This window comes from Molossus molossus, unplaced genomic scaffold, assembly GCF_014108415.1.
Source record: "Molossus molossus isolate mMolMol1 unplaced genomic scaffold, mMolMol1.p scaffold_m16_p_4, whole genome shotgun sequence".
In the NCBI taxonomy this organism is placed as follows: Eukaryota; Metazoa; Chordata; class Mammalia; order Chiroptera; family Molossidae; genus Molossus; species Molossus molossus.
The window spans coordinates 36,563,218-36,587,955 of NW_023425377.1; the positions used below are offsets into that span (position 1 = coordinate 36,563,218).

General features: G+C 48.1%; 1 protein-coding gene across 1 annotated transcript in view; it reads left to right on the plus strand.

Annotated features, from left to right (window-relative positions):
• Window positions 1-10,878: 10,878 nt before the first annotated feature.
• The window catches only part of SPOCK1 (SPARC (osteonectin), cwcv and kazal like domains proteoglycan 1), a 177,293-nt gene continuing 163,433 nt past the window's right edge, over window positions 10,879-24,738 (plus strand). The window contains exon 1 of the mRNA XM_036281827.1: window positions 10,879-10,983. Coding sequence (XP_036137720.1) covers window positions 10,950-10,983 — 34 coding nt within the window. The 5' untranslated portion in view covers window positions 10,879-10,949. The remainder of the gene's footprint in view (window positions 10,984-24,738) is intronic.

The following is a 24,738-nucleotide window of genomic DNA, read 5'->3' on the forward strand; positions in this document are numbered from 1 at the left end:
GATTTCCCAGCAGGCATCTGGCCAGCCGATTTCGATTATCATGCATCGTCCTCAGCTCGGAGAACTGGTGATGGTGGCGAGATTAGCTCACACTTTGCATTTGCTCTGGGAGTTTACTCAGCTGCAAGCCTGTTTGTCAGCTAATGCTCCAAAGTTTCCAGCCTCCACAGGGACTAGGCCTCCAGCTCTGTTGAATGTTTAATTCAAATGCAGCAAAAGAAAGGTACAGAGCCGATGGCAAGCTGGAAGCTTCCAGGACGGAGAAGCTGGCGTCGAGCTGTTGCCCTGTTAGTGTTTCTCTCACACTCTGAATCCAGCCCCGCATTTCCATTTCTAAGGCTGGAATAGAGCCCCGTTTTGTGAGCTGAACCACAGTCCTCTGTTGACTGAAGCTTCTGGTCCACCCTAACCCCAGGGCTGGTGGAGTGGAGGCCTCCAGAGCAGGCCCACCTCACTCCCCCCGGAACTGGCCGTGGCTCTCAGTGAGTGTGGAGTGAAGTCCAGACTCACCAGCTGGTTTGTGGTTCTTCTGTTCTCGTTCCAGACTAGACACCCGTACACACATCCACATGAGAACATTCCACCCCACATCTCAGTTCCTCTCCTGCCCAGGTTTAATCATGCTGCTTCTAGGAGTGCCTCATTTCTGCCTGCTAGAAATCGTGTGTGTTCTTTGGTGCCTGACATAATGTGTTCCTCCACTGAGCCTTTGCACGCCTGCCAGGTGGCAGTGTCCATGCCCTGTTTCTGGACTTGAGTTGGAGTCTGTGTGAAGGTGGCAATTGCAGGCGGAAGCTCCTTGAGCCTATAGTCTTGAGGTCACCTTGACTCCCACCTCTTTCCCCAGTGCCCAGACTAGGACCTCACACATGTATAGGACTGGAGTCCAGCCCAAGCCCACCTGACCACCTACATAATCACGTTATTTCAGTTTTATGCTCATTCGCAGTCCTTTTGTGATTTTCTGTTATCCCACTGCCCGATCTCTGGGGCTTTCTGTTTTCAGACTGTTTAGTGTGTGGGAGGGAGGAAAGATAGGAGAGGGAGCGCCCCCCACAGGGCTGACCTGAGTATCCCAGCTCATCCGGTTTTCTTTCAGCCCCAAGTGTAGTGTTGGCCCTAGCTAGAGCGGTGGGTGGCCAAGAGAATGGTGCTCGGAATCAGACAAGCCCGTGAGGCAGGGACTTTAGGAAATAACCCCACCCCCACCCCAGCTTCAGGTTGAGGAAGCTGGAGAATTCTCTGAGTTTGAAATTGTCTTCTATACAGTGAGAGTCATATGTATAACCCAGAGTCACTGAGGAGTAAGATGATAATTCAGGTAGGTTACTTCAGAGTAAATATCTCTTCTTCCTCCCCTACCTCACCCCAGGCCACACCCCCTCATTTAAACTGCCCAGGACAGACTTACACACATCCTTACAAAAGGTCGTGTTAATTTACAGCAGCATCTCGCACTCGCACATTTCTCACTCACTTTACGGAGTATGTTATGCTCAACTCCGTATCTGCTCGTGTGTGCTGGGTGCCTGGGGTTCTGGGCCCGCTGTGCAGGGTGAGAGGGGGCACAGCAGAGGGGCAAAGCTGAGCTCTGGTCTCTGCAGGACCCCAAAGATCCCAGCTCAGGTACCCAGTGGCTTGTGACCTTGGGCAAGCACCTTAACCCTTCTCAGCCTCAGTTTCTCCTCTGTAAAATTGAGATGCTGGCAGTCACTTTGCAGCGTTATTCCTGTGACACTTAGGTGCCTGGCGTCTAGCAGGCCCCCGTCCATGTTAGTGAGGGCCTGTGGGGAGGAAGGCAGGGCCTGAGGCCTCCAGGGTGCATGGCACAGAGCGGGAGAGGGGCTCACCCACAAACCATGAGCAGTAGACAGAGCCAGTCCTGGTCATCCCCCTTCCACCAGCCGGGACTGGCCCTGACTCTCACGGGCAGGTGGCTGAGCTGGGCTTGGCGCACGTCTACTGCCTCACACCCCTGCTGCCCAGCCTGGGGAGTGGACTTGGGTCCATCTCTGCTGGGGACAGGGCGAGCAGATAATCTTGTGTAGTGCTGAGCAGGACGTGGCTGCAAGGAGGATCCGGGCTGTAGGAGAGGTTAGAAAAAGAGCTGTCATGAGAAGGCATCCCTCCCTCAAAGAGAGGCATGTTCCCAGGGCTTCCGGGATGCCCCAGCGAAGCTCAGAGGGAGCAGGGCGACCCCTGCAGGCCCGCCAGCCCTGGGAGCCGTAATTCACCCTGTGCGACCACTTAAATGTGCACGTTGTCTAACTGGTGGCATTATGCCCTATTAGAGGCCTTTTCTGAGACAGAATCAGAGCTCAGATCACGTGGTTTTATAGGAAGTCAGAGTCTGGCCTTTATTTTTAGATGAAATGGGGAAAAGGGGACAGATATCTTGTGTTTTTTCCACTGGGTATGGATGGAGAACTGGTCCCTTTAACTTTTTTTTTAACCCATAATGGGTGTGGTTCATAGCAGACTGGCTTTTCTACACAGTCCCATTTTGATAATCAAAAACTATTTTCAATATTGGAGAAAAAAATAACACCAGAGTTTAAATAGCCTGGATGACTTTGGAAATGCTTCACAGCCAGTCACTTATTAACCAACTTGGAAGCAGAAGTCACCATTCACTACCCAAAATGTGTCATCATTTTCCTGCACACCTGCCCCTCTGGGCCGGCCCCGGGGCCTTGAGCCCTTCGTTAAGGTTACACTGAGCTCCTGCCACATTCCAGGCATCTCTCTGGCTCTGGGGATGTAGTGGTTTACACAGCAGAGAAGATGACTCCTCTGCTGGGTGTGCGTTCTCCTGGGAGAGAGACACCAGAGGTGCCAGACAGTGCTAAATGCTGCAAAGGAAAGCCAGGATGGCCGACAGGTGCTTCCTTAGGAAGCGTGGTCTAAGGGTTTCGGGAGACGGAGCCAGGAGTGGCAAGGAGCCAGCTGTGTGGTGCTCTGGGGAGTGCACTCCTGCATGACAGAGGATCTGAGGCCAGGACCAGCTCCCTGGCACGGGGCAGGAGGAAGGGGGGCCACTGTGGTTGGACCAGAGGGAGCCAGGGACCAGAGATGAAGGCAGAGAAAGGAGAGGGCCCAAATTGTGTGTATTTTATAGTCCGTGGTGGATTTTAAGCAGCAGAGGGCTAAAGTGGGATTCACATTTTTTTTCTTTTTTTTGCTACATATTTTTTCTTTATTTTTAGAGTGGAAGGGAGAGGGAGAGAGAGAGAAATATCGATGAGAGAGAACATCAGTTGGCCACCTCCTGCATGCCCCCTACTGGGGATTGGGCCCACAACCTGGACATGTGCCCCGAGCAGGAATTGAACCAGCAACCTGTTGGTGCATGAGTCAACACTCAACCATTGAGCCATGCCAGCCAGGTGGATTCACATTTGCAGATCATGACTTTGGCTGATGTGTGGTGGGAAGATCATAGGCTGCTACAGGTGTCCAGAGAGGCGATGAGGATGGAGAGATGAGGACATGTGTAGGACATACTTAGGACGAGGGCCACTGAGACGGATGATGGCCTGGTGGTGGTGGTGGAGGGAAGAGAGGGATCAAGGTGGCCTCCGAGGTGTGTGGCTTCAGGGCCGGGTGGGTGGTGCTGTCATTTACTGAGATGGAAAAGACTGAATGAACAACAGGTTTTGAGGAATCAAGAATGTTGTATTTGGATGTTAAGTGTTAAGTGTGAGTTCCCCAGTGGACAAGTGGAGATGTCAAATCAGCTGCCAGTCGCACAGTTGGGCACTGGAGGAAGTCAGGCTGGGAGACAGGGGCGGTGCAGCCCTGCCCTCAAGGAGCCCAGTGTACTCCCCACGCCATGCCGTCCTTCCCTTCCCCAACCAACGTAGCACGGAGGTGCCGCCCGTTTCCCTCCCACCAGCTCCGTGTCCTGTGACCTCCCTGAGCCTAGTCTCCATGAATGTGCCCTGTGCACAATGCCGCCTTCCTAGTGAAAGCTGTGGGGTGTTTGGGTGCATCTCAGACATCGCCCCCAGAGAAGACGGTGCCGACAGCAGTACTCACGTGACCAAGAATGGAGCAGCTGAGAAATTCTTTTACTTGTTCCAAAGTGTGTTTCCCGAGTGCTAAGCCCAGGGGATTGAGAGGCAAACCAAGTCCTGTGCTTGCTGAACTCATGTTCTAGCAAGAGAATCAATGGTAAACAATTGAACAAGGAGATGAGCCCGTTTCTGGACTGTTTCACCAAAGAAGCTGGGTGGTTGGAGGCTTCTTGGAGGAGGTGTCCTTGGCTGCGTGTTGGGTAGTGAGATGGGCTGACCATGCTGGGGGTGAAATTGGCCCCAGAGATTTATCTCTCCAAAGCGGCTGTCTTCTCTCTCCCCCACCTGCCTGGTCCTGGAGGTGATTTCCAGAGGGAGCTGTGGTGCAGGGGCATCTCCTTCAACCTGTGCTCTTGGAGGTCTTCTGTGTCCTTGGCTGATGGCCACACCTCTTCTTGCCTGTGTGGCTCCCCATAGGACCGGAGGTCTATAGCTTACCTGGTTTTCTTCTTTAAACCCCATTTGGAAGCTGTTTTGGCTGCTTCTCCCCTTCCCCAGTCCCCCCCACACCCACCCACCCACCTTGCACTCTCCAACAGAGATCTCCATCCTCTCTCTCCTCATTTCTCTCTGCTGACTGACGCCAAAGACATTTTTAAAAAGACTCTTCAAAGTGAATGCTTGGGGCTCCCTGTCTTCTTATCTTGGAGGCCCACAGCATTTTGGTGGAAACTTCTTCTTGAGGGGAAAGGGAATTTTAAACTTGATCTCACAGGCTCTCTGTTTTCACCCCCACCTTCCCAAGCCCTCACGTCTCTCCCCTCCCAACGTCCCAAAGGCTCTTTTCCCTAAGTATGGCAGTCTTCTTTCCTTATCTGTTTTCCCTTCTCCTCTTTGTCACTGCCTCTTCTTTTTTTTTCAATCCTCACCTGAGGATATTTTTCCATTTATCTTCAGATAGAGTGGGTGGGAGGGGGAGAGAGAGAAAGAAAGAAAGCAAATCATTGATGTGAGAGAGACATATCGATTGGTTGCCTCTCGCATGACTCTGAACAGGGCCAGGGCTTGAACCACAACCGAGGTACATACCCCTGCCCATAATCGAACCCGCAACTTTGGTCCACAGGCCTATGCTCTAACCTCTGAGCCAAACTGGCCAGGGTGGTCACTCCCTCCTTCCCGCTGTGTTCCTCCTATGTCTTCTTTTATCCTTACTTTCTCTCTCCCCAGTCTGGACACCCTGAGCGCCTTCACCCAGCGGCTACCAAGGGCTGTTTCCCAGGGAAGGGGCCTCTGGATTCCTACCACCCTGCACTCCTTTGAAGATGCCTCTGATCGTGTGGGGATGGCCCCTGGCACACCTGTACCACAGGACACCAGCTCTGCCTGCTGGTGGAAGTTGCCCTGATTTCAAAGAAGCAGATATTATCTTTAACTCCTCATGGTGGATTTTCTCTGGGAGGAATTTCTTCAGATGCTAAGAAAAACACACACCCAACATTCAGTTATGGAGGGGCAGACAATGGTCAAAACGGCCATGCATTCACCACCACCCGTGCTCTGGGCACACTGTAACCAGCCTTCAGTTCATTATTCCTCTAGTCCCTGGGGATTCGCTCCTTCCTATAAGGGGCATGGTCTGGACCTACGCAGGACTGGCGGCCGTGCGCTTACCTGGTCAGAGCTGACACTGCCCTGGGCCAGCACTACCCCCCGGCCAGGAATGCCCCGGAGGAGACGTCGCAGGAAGTGGACACAGTCCTTAGGGTTTTCTTGGCATTGTATCAGCTGTTGTTGCATTTGATGAACCGCGTTGCTTACTAGCTCCATGTGCAGTATATTCACGTCACTTTTCTCTTCTATCCACACCTGCCTCCAGCCTGCCCTCCTGCTGTGATGACCTGTACTGATGAGAACATCATTTTGGTCATTGCCTTTCCTGATGAAGGTGTCATCTTTCTGAGGACTTGGGTGATGGGTTCTTAGAGTCGATTTTAATTATGGATGAAAGAGGTGTTTGTATATGCAAATGTGAGCATATGTACAGGGTGGGGCCAAAGGAGGTTTACAGTTGTTCATGGTGAAAATAATACAACGATAAATAATAATACAAGAATAAACTCCATGTTCCGTGTGTACTCACAACTGTAAACCTCCTTCTGCCCCACCTGTGTGTACACACAAACACACGAGGGGTGCGGTGAGCAGGCTCTGTCTCACTGGGAAGCCTGTCAGGATTCTGAGCCCTTCGGTTTCAGCATTTCAAGTTCATTTTACCAGAGTCTAAATGTCCGTGGAGATGGGCAGGCATCTTCCCTGCCTCCAGGCCTTGTGTTAAGTCACATCACACCACCCTTGTTATTGTGTTGACTGCCGAGGGGCAGCAGGGCTCCCGCAGGGGAGCCCTCACTCTGAGCCTGTCCAGATGCCTGGATGGCAGGTGCCTAAGACAACTGAGGACACACTGGCCTTTCTTTTTTTTTCATCCTCACCTGAGGATATTTTTCCATTTCTCTTCGGATAGAGTGGGAGGGAGAGAGAGAGAGAAACATCGATGTGACAGAGACACATTGACTGGTTGCCTCCCGCACCACTCTGACCAGGGCTGGGGATGAACCACAACTGAGGTACGTGCCCTTGGCCAGAATCAAACCCACAACTCATTGGTCCATGGGCTGACACTCTAACATGAGCCAAACCAGCCAGGGCAACACACACCGGCCCTTTCTGTGATGAAAGAACAGATCTTTCTACCTTGACGACATAAAACATCACTGTGGGATTTGCTGGGTGCTTTTCATTTTATGAGCTTGTAAAGTAAGATGGGTTGGTGATTTTAATGGTTGTTGCCTTAGATTTAATTCAGTCATTAGGAAGACTGGGTATAGGCTGACACCCCTGGCATCCCCGGGGCTGCTGTCCAGGAGCCTCTGTCTACGGCACGCCAGTTGGCACCAGTGTAGTCACAGTGAGATGTGGGCAATGCCAGCCTCGGCCTTTATGGTTATTGCAGATACATTTGCATGTCATGTGAGTTTTGAACAAATTACGCATTTTCCCCAAAGGAGTCACGGCTTATTGCTTGTCATAAACAAATGTGTGCGACTGTGTGCGTGTGTTGGAGGGTGGAGGGAAGCCTGTCATGTTTCAGACACAGCATGTGTAAGAAGGCGGTAGTGGCCTTTTCCCTGGCAAGGTATATTCCTTGGGTGATGCCCTCTAGATGGGGCACATGGCACCTTTCCCCCTTCATTCTTCTCTCTGAACATGTGCGGTACCCCTCTTCTCTTTCCAGTTGTCTTTGTCATTTATTGGAGGGTACAGGCCTGGTAAAGGGCCAGGACTTCTCTGATGCCAAGCCAGGATGGTATTTTTTCCCTGTCTACTGTGAACTCCTGGGCATTGAACCTGCCAGTGAACCAGCTTTGGAACAGAATCTCCGATCAAGGCAAACGCCCCCTCTTAGAGCAGAGGCTGTCACCCCCTTCTGGAATGAACCTTTGCACCTCTGTCCCTCTGCTACAGACACTTGAGTGAGGACGAGAGGATGGGCATGACTGGGCACCAGGGCACAGTGTCACGTGTCAGGAGCACTGACTGCAGAGGACAGCTAGGACATGGTTCAGAGGAGTGCAGCGTATTCGATTGTGGAGTTGGAAATAGGACATGTATGAGAAGTAATTAGGAATTGTAGCCTCAGGAAAAGAAGCCTGCAGGGAGACCTAGTAATTGTCTTGAAGCATATGAAAGCCAATTATACCACCGAGCTGGGTCAGCTTGTTTCTTCCCCACGGAGCGGAGAGAAACATGTTTAAACTTGAAGAGGAAGGGTCTCAGCTAAATACGGATTGTTGCCTGCTGCCATGAGCTGTGGTGGAGGTGCTCACACCCCAGCTGGAGAAGGTGCCCCCCTCCAGAGGGAAAGCTTAGGCAGAAGCTGGGAGCTGGCTGAGGTATGGTTTGAGTCTCTTTTCTTTTTGCCCCCAAGACTTAGTCATCATATTCAAAAGGTACCATGATGTGTGCTGGCATAACTTGGTGGTTAGGTTGGACACAGAAGCCCTTGAATCTCTTTAGAGGGGTTCGGACTTTACCTCCGCCTTTTACTAGTATGTGATTTAGGGCCAGTTACTTATCTCCTCTGGGCCTCTATCCTCTTTACTATAAAATGGTAATGATAATGTACACTTTGGTTACCGACATACACAGAATTTAGTAACTACCTAACACATGGATAGTGCTAGATATATGGTAGCTAGGTATTTACGACAAGAAATGTTTGTCTAGCTTGCCCGGCTGGTGTGGCTCAGTGGTTGAGTGTTGACCCATGCACCAAGAACGTCGCCGGTTCGATTTCCAGTCAGGGCACATGCTCATGTTGTGAGCCTGATCCCCAGTGTGGGGTGTGCAGGGGGGGCCATCAGTTGATGTTCTCTCATCAGTGTTTCTCTCTCTCTCTCTCCCTCTCTTCTTCTCTCTCTCAAATCAATAAAGAAAAAAAAATTGTGTTTTTTTTGTTTGTTTTTTTTTAAGAAATGTTTGTCTAGCCTATACCTTAAAGGACTCAGTACCCTGATTAAGGAGATTTGATAAATGCACAGATATTTGTTCAATAGGTAGAGCCAGGCTAGAATTTTTAGGATCTCTAAATTCTGATCCATATGTAATTCAAAATAAAAACAATGCTAATCTACAAATAAATGCAAAAAAGACCAATATAGTTCTGACGTTTACCATGATTCTAGTCCACAGTTTTTGTTTTGTTTAGTTTTGTTTTTTAAAATCAATATTTCAGTCTTGTAAAGACACGCGTATCCTAAACACAAGCTCCCTCTGCAGGTTGGACAGCCAGCCCAGGGGTGAGGTGGAGTCGCAGCGTAGTGTACCCGATGTTGCCATCACAAGCAGCTGCCGAGTGCTTGATCAGTGCAGCATGGTTGGAGGAAACAGAAGCCAACTCGGTTGACTTAAGAAGTTTCTGAAAGAGGTGCTTTATTAGAAGGGTAGCAGAAGCTGAAAGAACTGCTGGGGGTTGGAGTGGACACTAGGCGGAAACTGAGGGCCCTGCAGACAGTCAGACGTTGGACATGGTCAAGTCCAGGTGCTGCCACCTTGGCTGAGGTGAGTTTGATCTTTGGATTTTCTCTGAGTCACTCCCTGAAGACTCTATGCTCAGGGAAATGAAGTGTCTGATCCCTTCGCCCATAGGTGAGAGGCAAGCATCAACAGAAGCTTCATTCTCACCTGCACTGCACAGATGGGAGAGCCATCTGTGCTAGGAGGGAGGGAGTTAGATACTGGACAGCAAGACAGGTATCCACCGTGCCTTCCACCTGTGGGTCCTGGGCACTGCCAGCATGATAGTCAGACCTGCTCTCTGCTGGTTCGCAGTCTCCACTGTTTACCTGTGTGTTTCTGTCTGTGTGTTTTCATCTTGTCTCTGCAGGGGGCCATTAGTTCCATGAGGATAGTGACCCCAGTTTACAAGCTTTGTGTCCCCCAGTGTGGCCCTCAGTAAAGGTGTGGTGATCTGCTGATCGATTGCATCACTGTTTATTGGATTCTGAAGTGAGTTCACTTCCTTCAGCACCACTAGAAGATGATTGGATGTCCCTGAGCTAAAGAGTATATATTAGATATTGGGATTGTGTAGTTAAAACTAGTAACAGCCCCTTGGCCTCAAAAAAAAAAAAAGCACATACCTCTCTATGATTGCCCGCTGAGCTCCACCATCAGGTACAATAGATCTGGGTCTCCAGTGGAAAGGTTGAAGAATAAAACAAACTTATCCCCTCAGTGGCTTTATTAAACAGTGCACAGATGACAGTGCATGAAATATCAAAATATTGATGCACAGAGAACCTGTCCTCCTACATGGAAACTGAGATCGCTTGGAAATGTTGCTATTTCCCTTGTTATATCCTGCCCTGTCTATTAATGGAAGGATGGACCCAATTGGGTCTTGTTTTCCAAGTCCTAATTTCCTGCCATCACGGAGGCATCAAAATGAACAGACGGCATGGCAAAGTATTGGCCTTTTCACATAAGACAGCCTGCAGGATGGGGCACCACCTCTGGGTTAAGTTGGAGGGATATTCTGATCACAGTTTTGAGAGTTGATAGAGTATTATTTTGTTTTTGCATCCATCTGGAAAATTTAGAAGTGGCAAGGGTTGTTGTTGAAGGCCAGGGCTGCTTTAGGTAGTGGCGAGGGTTTAAGTGCAGTCATCACTGAATTCCTTGAGAAGGAAGGCTGTTTTAAAACAATGGAAGTGAAGTATAAAATCCTACACTTCAAAGCCACGTGCTCAGGCCACGTGCTGGCCAGGGTGGCTGACTGTCCTGGTGACAGTGAGTGAGGCGTGTGCAGCGCACCAGCAGCTGCTCTGGTACACTTCATGGACTTTAAGTCGCAGTTTCCTTTATAATTGGAGGCACACAGACAACCCATGTTTATTAGAAGGGTACAGAGGTTGTCATGTTTCCCTCGGCTGGGAAGAGCAGTTTCAGCGTGGCTGGAGGTGTTAGCTGATGAGTTCAGCAAGTCAAGGACCAATCCTGAATGCCTACTGCGTGCCGGCCTGGGGTTTTCCTCACTTGTCTTCATTTTGTAAAACTTTTTATCATTTGTAATTTTTCTTCCAACAGCTATTTTTGTCTAAGGATAAGTTAAAGCTGGATGTAAATACACACAGCTCAAGGCTGCCTGAAACCGACGAGTGGCTTTTTCTTTATTCAGCAAACATTTGCAGAGCGCCCGTTATGAGCTAGGCCCCGGCCCTTCACAGCACACAGCCTTGTAGTGCTGCCTGTCCTTCATGTGGTGGTTTCCAGAACGTCACCTAGCAGTTAAGTTCAGCCGACATTTAGTCGGCGGGGCACAGGGCCGTCCCCTGCTCCAGGTGCTCACAGGCAGGAAGACAGACAGGCCGAATGGAAACTGTACGGCGCGTGACTCCCAGGCATGGTGAGTGTGGGCCATAGGGGGCTGTCCAGAGGAAAGAATGAACTCAGAGGTGGGCGTGTCCAGGGAAGAGCAGGGTGTTGGAGCACAGGTGGGTGCCGCCCAGGTGGTGGTGCCCGCAGGTCTGAGGGTGCCCGCTCATATTTGAGTTCCCTTGGAGGGTCTCTCTGTTCACTCCCCTAGAACACATGCATTTATGTTCTATTGTGGCGACAGTCTGATGGCTGGTTCCCTGTGTGTGTGGTGGTGTTAGAGCACAGTCAGTGGTAAGGGCTTTGTAGCCACCACAGGAGGGCTGAATCAAAGCTTATTACTCTGCACTCGGGCCTCTCTGAACTTCAGTTTTCTTATCTTTAACGTGGTAATAGTGATTGCACCTGTGTTAGTCAGCTCGGGCTAGCATAGCAACACTATAGACTCCATGGCTCGAACAACAGAAGTTTATTTCCTCACAGTTCCGGGAGCTGGAAGTCAGAGGTCAAGGTGCAAGCATGGTCAGGTTCTGGGGAGAGCCCTCTTCCTGACCTGTGGACAGCCACTCTGTTCTCTGTGTGCACCTAGGGAAGGAGAGAGAGCAGGTCAGGTCTCTGGTGTCCCTTGTGAGGGCTCTAATCCCACCATGAGGCCCCACCCTCATCTAGTTACTCCCAAAGGCCCCATCTCCAAATATCATTTGAAGAGGGACACAAATTGTCCATAGCAGCACCTTCCTCACTTGGTGGCTGTTAGATAATGTTTGCAAGAGCCTCGTCAAGTGCCTGGCATGTCCCAAGTGTTCTGTGAACGTTAACTTCTGCAGTTGCGTGGGGACATCTCTTTCCCTATAAAATCTTAGGTTCCTCAAGGCCAGGGCTGTATTTTATTTATGGCTGCCTCTCTTAAATGACTGGTGAAATGGGGTTATTAGTGAAGGGAGAGAAAGAATGGAGAACTTGGACTGGGAATGAAAAAATGGATTTGAATCTTGGCCTGGGCATGTTCTAGCTGCGTGACCCAGGGCAGTGGTCAGTCCTCCCTGAACCTCCGTTGTTGTTTGTTTGTTTGTTTGTTTTTTCCTGTTTGGTGAGATGAGAGAAGCACAACTCTTAGCCTTCTGGTGAGGGTTAAACGAGACCATCCAGGTGAAAGCACCGACTCTCCGGTGCGCCGCAGGTGTTCTCTAGAAGTCGCTGGGTGAGGCCCCACACGTTTACTCATGCAGTGTGCTTAGAGCCAGCAGCCGGTCAGCCTGCGCCGTGACCCCAGGCGGTTCTGGTCGGACTGCTCTCGGTGGGGCCCGGGCCCCAGTGGGTGTGGGCCTGAGCAGAGAGACCTTTGGTGAGATTCTTGACAGGGATTTTACAAATATAAAGATAAACTTAATCTGGTAGAGAATTAATGACTTAGATCCAATATTCACGTAGTAAAATGGGTTCTTGTGAATGGTCTTGGTCCCGTTAACAAAATTTAATCTAGAGGTGAAAATTTATGGGGCAGCAAGCAATCTGTCTTGCCTGATGGTGTTCAGAAGTGCAAATGAATACTTCATATCATCTCTCTTTTTCGGAGTTTATCAGTGTACGAACATTTACATTTCAGACAAGGTAGTCCTCACACCACTGTCTTTTTATGGCCTGAGATGCATGAGTTTGAAATATATGGGCTGTTGACAGCTTACATTTTCTGAGAAGCCACACTGAACAAAAGGACGTACAGTCTATATTAATGAAGGTCGTTGTCTGGTGTAGACCTTACAGATAACTGCAGGGATGCCTTTTGGGCCATGACACAGACACTCGTCATGGCAGGGAAACTGAGGCACACATCGGCACGGCCATGCTGACTGGTAGGTCTTAGCTCCGAAAGCTTAGAAAGTCTCCATGTCATCCAGCCTCATCATTAAGGGCATAGTTTTGAGGCAGACAGACCTGGGTGTGAGTTCCTCTAACTACGTGGCCTTGGACTAGTCATTGAATGTCTTTGAACCCAAGTTTCTGTGTGTATACATAGGAGTACTGGCACCTAACCACAGGGCTGTGTTGACGATTTAATGAGATGGTACATGGAAAGTGCCTAGCAGTACCCTGCACACACACCATGTCCAGGCACTGTTGGCCATTATTACTACTATTGCATAACCTAGTAATGTGTTACTAGGTGATTACCAGGTGTGAAGTAGTGACCTTGGAAAGTTTTAGAGCCTGAAGCAAAAATGTTCCATCATCCTAAAACATCCATTTGAAAGGTCCTTAAGGAATTTGCCTTTTTATAGGTCCTTGAGCCCAGGAGAGGGTTCTAGGGTACCAGACTTATCTCCACCTTCTCTCTGTCTTTGGCCTGGGCTCTCCTGCCTCTCCCTGGTAGCCATGAATGCCATCCGGCACGTGTCACTAGGAGGTCGTTCACATGGCAGAAGGCACTGACTCTCCCGTTCACTACGACATTCCCAGCACTGAACCAGTGCCTGGCACATGGTGGGTGCTACATATATGTTTGTTGCTGAATAAGTCTGTTTCCTTCTGGGCTTCAGAGTGTGCATCTGTTCCCTCCCGTGACAGAAAGGTCTCTCCTAACTTCCACCTCTCTCAACGAAGTTGAAGGCGATGGGTAGTTTGGAAGCTGTATATCCTTTTTCATTTTCATCTGGCTCCACGTGACTGAGTAGTTGAAGCACTGGGCTGGAGGTGTGAGTCCAGGTGTCTGGTTTCAGCCCTGTAGCTAGTTTGCTGAGGAACATTAGACAAGTCAGCCTGCCTGCTCTGGACTCCAGTGCCTCAGGAGTACCCTGAGGAAACTGGTTTGTATGCTTTCTGGAGGACCTTTCCCATGCTGACGTGGATGGATATGCTCTCTGGAGGTTCTTCAGGGACAAAGCCCACTGTCTCCTTGCCTCTTCCTGTGGCTCCAGGTCCAGCAGGCTCACTGACTTCCCACATTGCTCACGCAGAAATGAGTGCAGCATCAAAGACTGTGAACATGGCTCCTCCCAGCGAGCCTTGTGTGTCTAAGCTGGTATGGCAACCTGTTGACATTTCAGGCCAGATAATTCTTTGCTGTGTGGAGCTGTCCTCTAGACTGTAGAGTGCTTAACACCTGCCCTGAGCTCTACCCACTAAATGCCGGAAGCATCCTGCCCCTTCCCACATCAGTTGTGATAAGCAGATTGTCTCCAGACACGGCCAGATGTCTCCTGAGAGTGTGGGGGCTGTGTAATAGCTTTGATCTAAGCACACATTCTTCCCCGGTCTTCCTTCAGATGGCATTTTAAGAAGCCAGAAGGTTCTCTCAGGAGACTAGAGAAATGGGAATAGTATATTGATCAGAGGCTTCTTTCCCTGAGGGTTGGAGGAAAAGAAAAAGAAAACACTTTCTCACCAGCTTGAAAGTAAAAATGTAAAGCCAGCTCAAATATTGTGCCAGGGCGCTGTGTTTGCACTGAGGTAATCCACGTGCACCGTATCACTGGAGCTGAGAATGGGGACAACAGTTCTCAGACCTCACCCGGACCATGGCAGCGACTGGATCTTATTCTTACATCAGGGAAATGGGGTAGCTGTGGCACTGGCTCCTCGATGAGACACAGGCTTTTAAAATGTGCTGTGGGCTGTGACGTTGAGGAGGGTCTGCTTACCCAGTCACTCTGAAGTCACAGCAATGATGGTTCAGTGCATCAGCTTTCCAGTGTGGCTGCATTTAACCATCTAAGACTTGCTCAGCATCCTGAACGTGTACTTTCTGACCACAGACCCCTGGGATGCTCTCTAGACACCACGGAGCTGTCTTGTTTAAGAGTTCTCTGGATGGCAGCCACGGAGCCTGACTGAGGTATCAGGGAAGGATGTCCAAGGCTCACAAAGGCTGGAGAGGATGGAGTGGAAAACCCTGGCTTGGACGTGGGAAAGGCCGAGGATGAAGGGAATTCAGAGGGCTAGCTGGTGATAATGCCTGAAGTGCCCTCTGCCCTGGGGCCTCTCCGTTGCTTTGCAGAGTCACCGGAAGGACGTGGGGACTGAGGAACCAGGGCGGAGAGAGGAAGCACCACCTGGCACTTGGTACCCCTGCCCCTTTGGTGGGAAATGGGAGTTTGAACCATACTACGTAGCCTGAGCCCACCGGGGAGAGAAGATTCGGTGTCCGGAAACAGGGTGCTGTTAGTAAGGGGATTGAAGGATTTAAGGTGAACCTCCACTCTGGGCCCCTCACATCACAAAGATGCACATAAAACATTAGGTGCAGATTTTAGACCTTCTGAAGCCTGTCTTTTTACCCCTGGTTAACACACTTTCATCCCCAGGAATTTCTGGTTTTTCATATGGTTTCAGGAGTTAGTGCCCAGGGAATGAGACTTCTGTGGGCTGTGATGTAAGGAGGATCTTAATTGCAGACCTAGCGACTGACCAGAGGGAAGCCACGTGGAAGGTGTCCGCGGCCACTTTGAGATGCATGGTGGTGACAGCCCCACCCTGGGGAACCCGGGGGGAAGAGGTCCCTTTGTGGCCCCGGCCATGCAGTCACCTCTGGGACCTGACAGCACTGAGACTGAGGTTCAGCTCAGTCCTGACTCCAAGGAGGAAAGCAGAGGAAAGCCTGTTAGGGGAATTCTCCAGGCAGAGGATTGCTGAATTAATTACCCAGATGGCAACATTCAAAGGAAGAATAATTAGCCTGTTAAAGCTTAAAAAAAAAAGTAGTTATGTTGTTTGCCAAACACTGAAATACACGCGCTGAAAACTGCTTTTTGACTAAGGAAAACGAACCCTGCTGGAACATTCATCCAATGGTCCTGGGAGTCCTGGCTGAGGGACGCGAGTGCGGAGTTGAATGGTGCGATCGCTTATTTTGTGAAGAAAATAGATGTTCCTTTGGAGCTGTGTGGTACAAACACCAGTGCCTTTAGGGACCAGGCAGGCAATTACTGTAGGAGAGAAGGAGAAGGAAGGGACCAAGGCGAAACAGGTGTACAGAGGGGAGGGCACGGCGACAGGGCACAGGAGGCAGCCTGTGGGAGCATGGCCAGCTCTTCCATTAGGAATAGTCCAGAAGTGTGTACTGGATTTTTCTGCAATATGTTCTCATTTTTTTTATTGCTAGCAACTTGCTCAGAAGTTAAAAGCACTTCTAGATACTCAAAGCTCATCTGTGGGATAATTGGGCTCTGTGGCCTCTGGTGCAGGGAGGCTCTGGTTCTGCTGCTTTTTCTTTTTATCTGCACCCCAGGAGATTTTTCCATTTTTGTTCAGGTAGAGTGGGAGGGAGAGAGAGAGAAAAACATTGATGTGAAAGGGACACATCAAGTGGCTGCCTCCTGCACAACCCCAACTGGGGCTGGGGACAAACTGCAACTGAGGTACGTGCCCTTAGTGGGAACCGAACCTGGGTCTCTCTGGACTGTGGGCCAATGCTCTAACCGCTGAGCCAAACCAGCCAGGGCTGGTTCTGCTTCTGCCTGAACTCTTGCTCAGTGTCTTCCAGCATTTTCCAGATGCGGGGCAAGTGCCTTGTCCTGTCTTTACAAGCTCCTCAGTTGTCGTGGCTGTAAAACAACCCTGATAGTAACACCTGCCTCATGGGGTTGCTGTAAGGACTCCATGAGATCAGATGTGGCAGGTCCCTGGAAGTTCTCCTGGGTCTGAAAGTGTCACATGCTGGGGGTAGGGCCTCTCTTGCTGAGCATTCAGAATGATGCCTGGCATATAATAGGGCTCAGTGAGGGTCTGTGCTGAACAAACAGATGAATTATTGAGTGTCAGACTATTTTAAAGTCTGTTCTCCTATTGATTTTCTTTTTGAAGTCAAGGGAAAGAGTTGCTAAGGAGATGGGTTCCCATAGGGAATTATCCCCTAAGAGATGAACATGCACATTGTTGGTGAGGGAGGGGACAGGTTGAGATGGCATTTATGACCCTGGAAGCCTACAATAGCAGATGCCAGCCGAGCAATGAGACCACATCCAACATGTCACTTCATTTTTGCAACAACACTTGGTGGTCATTCTGCCACAGGCCCTCTCTGCCTCCCACAATATAAAGGCACTTCCCCTGCCTCCCCGTGAATGTAGTTTGGGGTCCCTTACTCTGTGGTTCTGGGAATGTCTCCCCTGCCCGATGAGGCTCCACTGTACTCCATCTGTTACTGCCATTGCCTGAAACAGTGGTGAACTGCATCTAAAATGTGGTCAACTTCAATTTAGAAAGTAGTTAAAATTAATAGGCTGCTTCGTCCCTCTGAGTTCAAACTCCTGAATTTGGGCTTGGCTTCCAATGAGGGCAGCCTGTTAGGGGGGAGCGAGAGGGCCCAGTGGGTCTGCCTTTGTGGTGGGCGCTTTGAATTGGCATCAAGGGCCTCTTGCCCTTGTTGATTGGACAGGGCCCACAAGCGACCAGACGGAGTGTTTGGTTGTCAGAGGAAGGAACACACCAGGGAGATTTGCTGCCCCTTTAAAAAACGACTGGGCGTGAAACGGATACTGTTTGGATTACACAGAAACACACCCTCTCATTAGCTGTTCAGGATCAAAAAGGCCTAGTGGCTGCTTTAACCCCAGCCAGTGGGGTCTAGTGCCAGGAGCCTCTGCTGCACATTTGCGTAGGGCAGCAGTGTTTGGGGACGGGGGAGCTCCTTTATGTTGATGTTTCTCTTCTTCTTTCATCCTGTGCTCTACATTTCAGAGTGCCAGGTATCGCTTTCCAGCTTGACCTCATTGAGCGGGGGCAGTGAACCTTCCAGCCATCTTTCCCTGCGCTGGCGGCCTGAGCGCTGATGAGGCTGAGGCAGGGCTTGGGAAAGGGGGAGTCAGGCAGACTGGGGGGCCGTGGGGGACAATCACTGGAGGGGGTGCTGCGGAGAGTAGGACCAGCTGGGCAACGGAGGAGGATTGTTGGAGGTCTAGGAAGTAGAGATTAGAGGACAGGTGATTTCAAGGCTGTACCTGGGCTTGAAGATGCCCTAGTAGAGAAAACTGGACAAGAAAAGGGGTCCAGTTTGGACTGGGGCAACTATGAGTCATGTTTCAGGAGTATCATGTGGGAAACAGTGATTACAGCTAGAGAGTACTTGCTAAGATAGATGTTCAGCATGTGACACATTGTCTCATCCTAGCCACCATGTAAGGGAGAAGGTAGCACCTCCTTTACAGCTCAGACAGGCTGCAGAAAATGCCAAGGTCACACAGCACCCAAGGAGCTGAGTTCAGATGTGCAATTGGATTTGTCTGGACTACCAAGTAAATGTTCCTTTGACCTTTCCATGTAATGCATATCACACATGGCGGTGGTTTGCTTACATGAGCAAAGACAGTGTCCAGGAAGCCTGAGATCTTGGTTCTCTCCAGTTGCTCACCTTTAGCTTCTGCAACCTGAGCAATAGCCAGTCAAGAGCACTGTGTTGAAGCAGTACCCTGCCTGTCATGGTGTGCAGTAGTCATGAAGGCAAGTCCAGGCCTGGGGCACAGCCAGCGTGTAGTTGCTGATGCACCTCAATCGGACCTCAGCATATTGCTCAGATATCTGGGGTCATTGCTGTAAGAATACACATCTGAGAACTGGTTTTTCTAGACATAAGTCCTGGTCCTACACCAGCTGTATGTACTTGGAAAAGTCATGCAATCTGTCAAGACCTGCTCCTTAATTAAATACTCCAGGGTCAGTTCCCACTTGGGGCCTTTGCAGTCCCTCTCCTGGAATGTTTGAACTGATCTTCAAATCATCTTCCTTCTTGTCAGTTTGTGGTTTAAATGGCCCCTCCTCAGAAAAGTCTTCCCTGACTACTCAATCCAACTTGACTACTCAGGAGCTCTCTACTGCATCACTCTTTCAAAATTAGCTGCCTAGCTCTTATACCTGTCTCATGTATGTTCCCTGGCTCCCTCCGTTCTTCATTTTTTCCCCTCTCCTTCCTTCCTGCCCTCCTCTCTTCCTCCTCCTCTCTCCCTTCTCCCCTTCCTTTCTCTCTCGCTAGCCCTGTACTAGAATGGCAGTTCCTTAAGAGCAAGGACTTATGTCTCTCGAATGCCCAGTGCTTATAATAGTACTTGGCATGTGAAATTAGCTTCATAAATGTTTGCTGAATTCGCGGGTTAAAGTCTTTCCTATGTTAAATATGAATGTGTTGGTCTGGAGGCAGATGCTCCAGGGACCATTCTAGCTCTGAATCTTTGTGACCTAGAAATCCCAACTGAAAACATTCATCCAAAGAACTCCTTACAGTGTATTCTTCATTAACCAAACATATCCCTTAGAGCAGACACATGTCAGGGGACATGGGGTTCAGAAATGATGAGCCACACTCAGTCCCTGGCCTCACAGAGGATAGAGCAGTGATTAAGCCCATGGGCCAGGGGCCATTGACACACTCATTCAACAACTGTCACTGAGCCCATGACATTCCAGTTGCCATTTAGGTGAGGAGCACAGATCCTGTCTTTGGTCACCTAAGGCTTCTTTTGGATTTTGACAGACTCGGAGTCACACCCCAGCTTGGCCACTTATTAGTTTCATGATCTCTGACAAGTTCTTATTTTTTTCCCTCATTTTTCAATTAGAGATAAGATTGGCCTTATAAGGTGAATATAAGAATGGACTGATTCTTTGTATTGGACACTGCAGTCTAGACTCTGGAGGCATAAAGGCAAAGCTGATGTTTGAGGGTGTGTGAGTCGTTTGAGTAACTGACAACAGGGTAAATATTGGAGGACAAGGAAAATATAGGCTAGAAAAGGTACCTAAATTCTGGAAGGGAAGTTTGAGGCCAGATTGTGGTAGACATAGTCATGAAGCTCTTTTAAAAAATAAATTGGAATTCATAATTTTAAAAACAAGAACAGCAGTTCACCTTCTGTAGTGAAACAATTTTTGCAGCCATTATGGTATTTAAAGATGATTATCTCCCTGCTCTGTCTTACCTGCTGGGTTCTCAGTATTTATTGCTGAAGAATGCAAATGAAAGATTTTACTCCTTGTGTTTATTCTGTTTGTTTTGGGAAACCTCATTGGTATTTTTCCCAATATTGATTGTTGCCTGTCTTCCATGCACTGTTAAGACCTGATTCATATTTTATATTAGCACTCTAGGCCTTATCTTAGAGTAATGTAAGGGAGGTAATTGGCCATTGAGTTGCATATTGGTGAAGATTCATGCAGGAAAGAGAGCTGGTTGTGGACAAGGTTAAAACTGAGTTGCTCAGCTTATTTGGATGCACACAGAAAAGTATTTTGGCAGTGATTAAAGAGTGTGGGACACAAGCAAACAGGAACAAGAGGAACAAAAGACTTCAGTGATACGATACTTACAGCCCTACAGTGGGAGACACAACCATTCTTCGCTCAGCTTGCGGTTGTTTCTAATAGCTAGAAGGTACACCAGGAAACCCCAGGGCCAATCAGCACTAACTTTGTCATGATTGCTTTAATGTGATCAGTTAAGGAATGGAATTTAATAACCTTGGGAACGATCCCAAGGAAACTGAAATGAACCTGCCCTGATTGGAGAAAGAAAGGACTTAGAAATGAATAGTCTCCAATTACCCATTTCTAAATCCAGAGCCAAATGTTTCCAAAAAATTAACAGTGGGAGGAATGAAGGAAATAACAGTTTAATTTTGATCATTATACCTGGGGAGCCACAAATGCTCTGTAACTCATTTGTAAACTTCACCCAATGCTTGGCACATTGAAGGCTCTCAAAAAGCTCTGAAATATGCAAGGTCGATTCTCTGAAAAACCCCGAGGACTTTCACCAGTTGGACTGAGGTCCCTGGGAACAGATGGCATGGGGATTCTGTTCCAGGGGCACAGGATACATTTTTATTAACCAGCTTTCACTGGAGCTGCATTTTGGTCCCGCAAGAATGAACAATTTGCTTCTGAAGGTTCTTTGTATGTACTTTTACTGCTATTGATTTTCCATTTTAGATATCAGTACCCTGGAGAGCTCTCCACTTCATTCTAGGGCAGCAAATTTCAACTGGCGTGCCCCAAGAATTTTTAAAACATGCAACACCTGACTATATAGTCAGGGGCACTGACATCTTTTCCCTTAGACTGTCAAATAAAAAAATGACAAAACAACAATAGCCCTCTGGTGTGAGTGCCCTGTCTTCAACCATAAATATATAGATCATATAAGTAGAGTTGCATCTTATTAATCATGTCACATAATAAGGTTGTGTCTGATTGATTAAATCTTGGTACCAGAAATTCTCATGTACAGTATAGGCACCTGATTTTTTAAAAAGTCACTTTGGAGCGCCCTGGCTGGTTTGGCTCAGTGGTTAGAGCGTCACCCTGTGGTCCGGAGAGACTAGGGTTTGGTTCCCACTAAGGGCACGTGCCTCGGTTGCAGTTTGTCCCCGGCCCTGGTTGGGTCGTGCAGATGGCAACCACTCGATGTGTCCCTTTCACATCGATCTTTCTCTCTCTCTCTCCCACCCACTCTATCTGAACAAAAAATGGAAAAATGTCCTTGGGTGAGGATAAAAAAAGAAAAGTCACTTTGGAGCAAAAAGGACAGGTAATTACTATTTTTTGTTGTTGTAAGTAAATCAAAATTACACCTTTTTTTTTTTTTTTGGTCAGGTAAAATTTTTTTGGGGGGTGTGCTGCAGATTTATAGTAAGTACTTTATGTGTACCATGAGTTGAAAAGGTTGAAAATCGCTACTCTAGGGCCCTTTCAACTTGGTAAATACTTTCAACATTAAACTTTTCTACCAAAGAACCCCTAAGGGCAAGTAAGAGCAAACACCACATTCTCTATTTGGAAAGCAAGCTAAAAACAGCTGGTAAGAGTGATGGGGATGATAGCTGAACATATACTGTGTGCTAGGCCCCATGCTAGGCAATGCTCATGCATTACCTGATCAGATCTTACAGTAGTCCAGTGCAGTAGCTCTGTTTGTCTGCACCAGTGTAAATCCTTAGGATCCAGTAATCTATCAAGATTACACTGTCAGAATTCTCTGACCACACCCATGAGCTCATTTTTTCTAGAGGCACTTACTTTTTCTTTTTTTTAATTCATGGAATGTCTGAGTTTCTCCATTCTTACATGGTCAACAACCACGGCTACTGAATAATGGCAGAACCATGCTAATTGGCACCAAAGGAGTTCGTTCTCTGGATGCCTTTGGTCCAGGAAAAGCTCTGTGTTTTATAGTCATTTTAATTGTGTGAAAGTGAAGCACAGGTACAAAAGATGGACTTTATGAGCTACAACACTTTTAAGTATGCCTTTTTTCTTGGAAATATTTTATTTTTATTGTGCTTTTAATGTCCTCTTATTCTTCTAGGTTATAACTGGTTCTTATGTAGTTCAAGTAATTCTTTCTCCTTTATTCACAAATGTCTTAAGAATAATTTCTGCCAATTGTAATGAAATAGAACCTAAGTATTTTTGTTGTTATAACATTTAAATAAATCCTGGTCATTTTGATGAATGAGAAGGTCCAGACTTATCTATGGGTGGTGTCTTGTTCCTCTTCAGAGAATTGAGTCTATTCTCAGGTACTAATGTTCATGCTGCTCCCATCCCATGGATGTGGGCCGTTGGGTAGCAGGGACGTGGCCATATACACACTCCACGAAACCTTCACAGAATGAACCACATGGGCTGCCGGGTCTGTTAGGTGTTGATTTTTTAGTCCTAGAGAGACAAGTTCACTGGGCATCAGGAACGCCTTAAAGAGGAATTTTGACTTTTGTATTAATTAGAAAAGACATATAAGTTGATTCATATATCCAACATCTGGCTTTGAATTTGGATAGGGCAATGTGTTTTCACCATCACAAGTTATTTCTGGGATGCTGTGGGTGCCATGGTTCTTGGCCGCAGCTTAGCACTGTAGTCATCACGATTGTCCCCTCACAAGCTGTTTTCATGACTGGCCAAGTGGCTCCAAGCATCAGCTTTTACCCAGATTGAAATCCAGACTTACCAGCTGTGTAGCACAGACAACTTACTTAACATCTCTGTGTCAGTTTTCCTGCAGGTACGTCAGTTTCCTCATTGGTAAATTAGAATAATAATACATTATTCTTCAGGTTGATGGATGTCACTGTCTCCCTTGTCCGCCCCCTAATTAAATGATACATTATGTAATAAAATGTTCCATCCTTCCCTGTCTATCCACATAGTTCTTCTCCCCTCCTGTCCTTTCTCCTCCTCTCCCCGCCCCACTTTGAAAGGGAAGTCGGTTTCTTGGTGGAAATATGGAGTGAGGCTCCTTGTCTTCACCGCCCCTGTGCAGCTGGGAATGGGAGATGGTGGAAGATGATAGCTTTGAGACGCCAGGATTGGCTGGCCAAGCTAATGAAGTAACATAACATTTTGTGGCCTGTAATTTTTGTGGAGTGTATTCCCACAGCTACTCTCACAGACTTGTCTTAACATGTTCTTTTTTAATGACCAGGATGTGTAAATTAGCCATGTTGGACTTACCAGCAGTTGCTTATAAGGTCTTGTCTCCCTTGTGAGCTGAGGGACAAAGCTCTTTCTAGCTACTGCCTGAGTTCCACCAGGCATGGGGTGTCCTGAACTCATATCTCAGAGACAAGTGCCCACACCTCACAGGGCTGGACACTTGCTCTTGCCCCAGGTGATGGACATGACTTGTCATTGTCTTCCTGCCGCAGACAAGATTCTCCAGGAAGCAGACGGAGACCTATGTTTCTAGACTAGTCAGTGACAGGTAGCATCGATGTCGGTGGGGGAGAAGGAGTCTGAATTCAGTCACCGGGTATTGCAGCATAGCCCCCGCGGACAGAGGACAAACAGGAGAAGCGGAGGATGCTGGTGTGTGAGTGGGGGAGGCTGCAGCCGGTGCTTCTTTTCAAGAGCAGCGCAATCGAAAAGGGAAAGGACGTCTTGGGATAAACAGACCTAGTTTTGAGAGCTGGCTGTTTATTAGCTATGTGGTATCAGGAAGTTACTTTGCCATTTCAAATCAGTTTTCTCATTTAAGTTGCTTTTTGAAGTATCATAAACATCTACCTATGTGAGAATAAACAGACCTACTTTCTCCTTTATAATAGCTGGGTAATATTTCATAAGTGGATGTCCTGTAATCAAGGTAGGTAACCATTTGCCTATAGATGGTGTATGAACTGAATCTTTGTGTTGAAGCTTTAACCCTCACTGTGGCTGTATTTGGACATGGGAATCTCTAAGGAAGTCATTAAGGTTAAACGAGGTCATGAGGTGGGGCCCTGATCCCATAGGATAGGTGTCCTTATAAGAAGAGACATCAGAGAGCTCGCTTGCTGTCCTAGTGCACCTAGGAGAGGCCATGAGAGCGCACAGCAAAGAGGTGGCCGTCTGCAAGCCAGAAAGAGACCTCCCATCAGAAACTGACTGTGCTCACACCCTAACCGTAGTCTGCTGGCCTCCAAAACTGTGAGAAATAAATTTCTGTTGTTCAGTACACCCGTCTGTAGTATTTTGTTATGGCAGCCTGAACAGGTTAATAAAGCTGAACATTCAACTGGTTTATAATTTTCCCTTATTATCGATCATTAAGATGTACAGTTTTGCCTAATGCAGTCACTTGCTGAGTCATAAGATATTTTTTTACCCTTCTTTCTTTTTGCTATTAAAATTTTATATATACCTCAAAATTGAAAGAATAAAATCATAGACTCTCATGCACCCATCCAACTATGTTTAACAGTTGTTGTCATTTAAAAGCATGATTGAAAAATTGCCCTCTCACAAAGCCTGTTAATAGTTGATATCACCCCACCAAACACACACACACACAAACACACACACATATTATAAGAGAGAGGTT